Here is a 6,042-nt window from a genome sequence, read left to right on the forward strand (position 1 = left end):
ATGACGTTCCCATCAAGTTGGACCATAGGCCTATAAAGTTAAAACAGATTATTTATAAAACTCGAGGGATACATCACAACAATTTTAACAAATACATTACAGTATTTTAGTTTTGACGCATGCACATAGCCTAGTCAACTAACATCTCTGGAATGCAGATGTTGCGCCTTTGTGAACTACGTTTTCGCACTGTCATTATTTCCGTTTCCACTTCAAGAAGCAACACTCTTTTTCGGGGCTTTGCATTTTCCACTCTCAACTATTCCAGGCCGCTGGATCTGTAACCATTACTGAAGTCAAACGTTATCTTTGAAATGGGGGACATCGAAGCTCCCGTTACGACTGGACCGCGCCAAAGTGTCCTTCAAACGATTCTCCCAATCGCAAAAGAATTCGCATCTTCACGGAAAGGACAACTTCTTATTGCAGAAGTGGTAACGTAGCATTTCAAAGAAGACATTAGTGTCTTTATTTCCATTGTTTCTTCCGAATACTTTTCTTCAACGCTGCCAAGACAAACAGATGCGTAGAAGTTTAGTTGGCGGGGGCGGGGTGCACTCGATTCAACGGGTTTGTGCTATTTAGAGTAACGCTTTAGAACGGTCAAAAGTAGGTTTTTGTTAGGATTCATTTATCTTATCCTAACCAACTCTTCAAACAGCTGTTTAGGTAAACTATATGGAAAACACATCCATTGAATTCTGCCCATTTCTATTGAGGTCAATGTGTCCATCACACTGTTCTCATTTCGGCAAGGGAGCATTTTGTTTTCGTCAAAGGCGCTAAAAAGGATTTATGAATTAGTTAGCCACATATTTTTTTTACTTTGGAAGAAGGTTTTAAGTTTACGACTGACTACCTTTTAATTCGGGTGAGAACTTTGATGTATACCAGTTAATACGAAAGACATAATGCATATGGATCATTTTGGAGACATGTAGCCTGTAAACTATCATTCATATTCATGTAGCCTAGTGTAGGCTAATTCATGTTTACACAAGCAAGCAATAGACCTTACATGCAACTGTAATGTGTTCTATACTTCATGTGGTCAGTCTACTGTCGCAGTTCTGCTTTGTATTACTGGATAATAGGTTTTGACATGATGTGCAGTAGGCTATTGTAGGGACACATTTGCACATGCAATTAAACCAAAATGGAAATGGTAAAAATACATTTTAAAAGAGATAGTTTGCTAAAATTACAAATCGTTGCAAACAAATTAACTCCATTAATTCTTCAATGAGTATTGATTATTTCAAACCTCAGATATCAGGAAGTGAAACAAGAGAGTGTGTCTGCTTAGACATCTTCCCTGTAAAAGCGGTCATCACCAAGGATTTGAACCGATTGAACACATATGTTATTATCATGGACTGTCATGTGAGATTCAGTTCCTGGATGTGCTGCATAAAACAATGATCAACCCTCTCAGTCTCTAATTAACTGACTCTGCTGGAGGGCATGTAGCCCAAAAGATATACTGTATAGAATAGAGGGCTTTATTAGAGGGCTCTGGCTGACTGGCCCTATAAGGTAAAGGAGTCAGTCTCCAAGAACAATGCGGCCTCTTTACACACACTTAGAATATGATCCTCTCCCTTGTTTGTGCTAGAAACCACATGGGTGCTACTATGACTTTATAAAACTCACAATAAGATATGAAATATCCTGGTTTTAGTAGTGGCTCAAGACAGCTGGAAAACATATATGCATAGAGTTTTTCATGATCGTTAATAGCTGGAATGACAATAATGCTGCTTAAGTCCTTTAGTTTGTCGCTCGTAGCATCCAATTTACAAGAAATGTGTTGTGCCAGAATTCTCAGAAGCCAGTTTTAGATTCCAAGATTCCTAGAGAATGTACCTTGTTGCTTTACTATGCAGAAACATAGCAGTGGGTGTCTGAGATGAGAAACGTTAGCCATGTCAAGGTCAGACAAAATGTCCGATAAGCAGTTCTGCTGTGCGTTATGAAGATATTCAACGTTATTATGAAACACATTCTAAGTGTAAGATAGATGAACAGTGTGCTCAGGGTTGTATCTATGAAAGCAGCAGTAGCAGTCTGTGTTGCATTTCGGGGAGTTCCCACCCCAAGGTGAGCCTTGTCTATGGTTTTGATGGCCCAGTGTAACAAATACAAGATGGCTCTGTGTAGATAACAGTGCCTGGGCTTGTCTCGTCCAATGATGTTGGCCAGAGGAATTCAGGACAAGGGGATGTAGGGAAACAAGCACTATCACCAGAAATGCTTTACAAAGTAAACACAAACTTGTGATTCGTGGAGAGACTGCATGCTGATATTAAAGACTTATGGGGATCTTTGAAATCACAAAGACAGTTGCTTCTTTCAGGATTTGTGCTCAACCAGACAAGCACGTTTCATAATTAGCCAAAGTGAACAATTACGTTAACACATTTGTGTATAAACAAGCAAAAACTTTTGAACTCACGTACAGTATAGGCTTATAGTGTGTCTGCGAGTGTCTGTGTAGGCCTGTGTATATTATTTGTCATTCAACAGCTGCATCTCCTTACAGCTTGAGATAGGAAATGTAATAGCTTCGGGTCACTGCAACATTTCTTGAAAGGGAGATTTTGAACCAAAATAACTTTAGAATGCCTTTACTGCATTCTATTAGTCACTTTCTCTATCTCTCCCTCCCTCTGTCTTCTCCGCCAGGCTCTGTCCCTCATCGCGTTCATCTGTTTTGTGGCGTCCACGGCAGCAGCCTTTGTCACAGCACCCCTCATTGAGTTCCTGGCTGCCCTTTTCCTCCTTTTTGCCTATTCCACCAAATTCAATGAGCGATTTAAGGGATTCCACTTCCCCCTCATGGTGAGTATACACTGAGTGCACAGAACATCAAGAACACCTTACTAATATTGATTTGCACCCCCTTTTCCCTCAGAACAGCCTCAATTCGTTGGGGCATGGACTCTACAAGGTGTCGAAAGCGTTCCACAGGGATGCTGGCCCATGTTGACTCTGACGCTTCCCACAGTTGTGTCATGTTGGCTGGATATCCTTTGGGTGGTGGACCATTCTTGATACACACGGGAAACTGTTGAGCGTGGGGGAAAAAAACATTTCTACCACCTACCACCATACACCATTCAAAGGCACTTAAATATTGTCTTACCCATTCACCCTCTGAATGACACACATACACAATCCATGTCTCAATTGTCTCAAGACTTAAAAAAAAAAAATTTACCTGTCTCCTCCCCTTCATTTAAACATATTTTTTTTACCTTAATTTAACGAGGCAAGTCAGTTAAGAACAAATTCTTATTTACGATGACATCTACCCCGACCAAACCTGGACGACCCTGGGCCAATTGTGTGCCGCCCTATGGGACTCCCAATCACGGCCGGATGTGATACAGCCTGGATTCAAACCAGGGGCTGTAGTGACCCCTCTTACACTGAGATGCAGTGCCTTAGACCGCTGCGCCACTCGGGAGCCAGAGTGGATTGATTGAAGTGATTGAAGTGGATTTAATGAGTGACATCAATAAGGGATCATAGCTTTCACCTAGTCAGTCTATGTCATGGAAAGAGCAGGTGTTCATAATGTTTTGTACACTCAGTGTATTTATAGTCCACTTGGGTACAGTAGGGATGGTAGCCACTGCTGACAATTGTAAAACAAATTTTTCATTTGTATTATCTCTCTTTTAGGATTTTCTGCGCTGTGTCAGTGCGTCCATCATCTTTTTTATCATCTCCATAATATCGGTTTCCAAGTTCACAGACGGGGCCTCTAAAGCAGCAGGGGTAAGAAAAGCTCTTTGACACTATCCACACATCTCTCATCAAGCCTATGCCATGATCAGAGTTGTATTTCCTCAGCATTTACAGCACAGGTGTCAAACTCATTCCACCGAGGGTTTGCGGGTTTTCGCTCCTCTCTTGTCCTTGATTGATGAATTTAGGTCACTAATTAGTAAGGAACTCACCACACCTGGTTGTCTTAATTGAAAGGGAAAAAAACAAAAACCTGCAGACACTAGGCTTCCCATGGAATGACTGTGACAACCCTGATGTACAGTATACACATTGAACTCTGAAGTTAAGGTTGAACTCAGAAGTTGTGTCTGGTTACTTCGCTGCATTACTTCATTGTGTCTGGATACCATATTACAGCTAGCTTCTGTCAGACAATTCACCCCCTTCTGGATTTACTAGCTGTTTCACGTTGATATCAAAGGTTTTCTTTTCTTCCACCCCCTCCAGGTGTTTGGGTTCATTGCCACCATTGTTTTTGCGCTCGATTTCTACTTCATCTTTAATGACCTGGCTAATTTCCTCAAACAAGGAGGGGACTCAGGTGACGAGCCACCAAGAACCTCAGGTAAAGCGTTCTTTCAAATAATGTCTAGTATATATTATGATGTAAATCTTCATTTTGTCCCCAATGCTACACACTGTAGCTGCTACAGTACCCCTCAGAAACATTCAGTCCTTTCCTGTTCTTCCCAGAAAACGGATACAGGAAATATAAAAATGAAAACTTAATGCTGACCCTCCATTCAGGGTTTTTGTTTCTGTCAGTTCTAATGAAATTTGTTTGGGCAGTTTAGGAAAACAAATGAACTTGCAGTTTGCTGATAGAAATCATAAGCCACATTGTGGACCACATGGCATAAGTTTACTCAGCCAAGGGTCCCATAGGTCAGTGGGAGTGAATACTTATGGCGTGTGTTTGTGGAGTCAGCACATCGTCTGTGAAAATCTGTGCAGATTGTTGGCTTCGTTCTGAGTAGCTAATCTATTCAATAAGCAAAACATGGTAACATCTGAATTCTGATTTCTCATTTGCCATGGAACTGTATCTGAGCACAACCTAGTTGTTACTATGTTAATAACATTTATATTAACTCTTTAATCATCAATGTTGTATGTGTTTTTACCTATCATGATTAGCTTCCTCGATTATATGGACTTTATATTCATCTCTAACTTTAATTCCTGATCATTGCATAAGGAGGTCAGAAACCACAGGCCTTCACTTCCCTCTATGAAAGGGATAGGCGGAGGGGAAGTGTCATACACAGACAGACAAAGACATGCATTGCTTATACCCTCACTGTAAAAGTTTTCTTCTGTGTTATAGAGTACAATGACTCAGACTCTGACTCCGACTGAAGAGGTTCTAGCCCAGGAACCATGTGTGTGTGTGTCGTCCACCATGCCTGGCAGGAAGACATCCATTCTGCAGACGTCAACGGCATCCTGAAGGATTCACATTTCATTTTAAACTGACGTGAAAACAGGTTTCCAATCTTAGTCTTTAGAGCTTTGGAATATTGGCACATACAATGATCAATTACGGTTATAGTATTATTTTCCAAATGTTCTAAAATTGCCCAAACTCTGAAATACATTTCTGAAGCTGTGAATGAACTGTGGTATTTTTAGTGATGGCTATTGGTTTACAGTTGCTCAGCCTCCATAATACCAAGAGGAGCACGGGGAACAAAGGCAGATGACACTACATTTTTACATAATTGAAAAGATTGGCAGCTGGTTGGCTGGTTACACCATCTGTCCAATCATCGTACTTGCTTTGCTTGATTTTTCATTTTCTGGTGTCCTGTATTGAAAATGTTGCTGTATCTGATGTGATATCCTAGCATTGAAATCATTTTGTGACAGATCCATGTTCACTGAGCTGAGAAGACTGACTGTGCATGGCACTTAGCTACCGCCTAAATGGCCACTTCCTGTTTGAATTTGATTTGTCAGCAGAATGTTTTCGTCTCTTTTCTTCCAATTCCGAAAACTTTTAATCATGGAGAAGCACTAGGAGACTTTTGTGTTTGAAATGTCAACTGCAAATGTGGTAGGACTGCATTCAATTATTGAAAATGGTACACCAAAATGTTTTCCTATTTAGAAGGGTTTTCTTACCAGGTGTGTACATCAAACATTTGCCAATTTACAGGTCATGTAAAGAAAATAAGAAAGAAATCAGTGGATTTTCAGCCATTTGTAAGCTTTAATTTGTTTAATAAAAAATGAAAACATGTTCAT

General features: G+C 40.4%; 1 protein-coding gene across 1 annotated transcript; it reads left to right on the forward strand.

Moving 5' to 3' along the window:
- The first annotated feature begins 39 nt into the window (after window positions 1-39).
- Window positions 40-6,041, forward strand: LOC129834198 (CKLF-like MARVEL transmembrane domain-containing protein 3). Its single transcript, XM_055898938.1, has 5 exons — window positions 40-434; window positions 2,686-2,841; window positions 3,688-3,783; window positions 4,243-4,360; window positions 5,123-6,041. Exons 1-5 carry the CDS (start codon window positions 315-317, stop codon window positions 5,152-5,154), a joined length of 522 nt encoding a protein of 173 aa, XP_055754913.1. The 5' UTR covers window positions 40-314; the 3' UTR covers window positions 5,155-6,041.
- The last annotated feature ends 1 nt before the right edge of the window (window position 6,042 follows it).

The sequence above is a fragment of the Salvelinus fontinalis genome, chromosome 35 (assembly GCF_029448725.1).
Source record: "Salvelinus fontinalis isolate EN_2023a chromosome 35, ASM2944872v1, whole genome shotgun sequence".
Classification (NCBI taxonomy): domain Eukaryota; kingdom Metazoa; phylum Chordata; class Actinopteri; order Salmoniformes; family Salmonidae; genus Salvelinus; species Salvelinus fontinalis.

Excerpts from the sequence above, each read along its gene's own strand:
- LOC129834198 (XM_055898938.1), top strand. The coding sequence starts at position 315 with ATGGGGGACATCGAAGCTCCCGTTACGACTGGACCGCGCCAAAGTGTC. Across the intron at positions 3,784-4,242 it reads GGGCCTCTAAAGCAGCAGGG|GTGTTTGGGTTCATTGCCAC; the intron begins GTAAGAAAAGCT and ends CACCCCCTCCAG. Across the intron at positions 4,361-5,122 it reads CGAGCCACCAAGAACCTCAG|AGTACAATGACTCAGACTCT; the intron begins GTAAAGCGTTCT and ends TCTGTGTTATAG.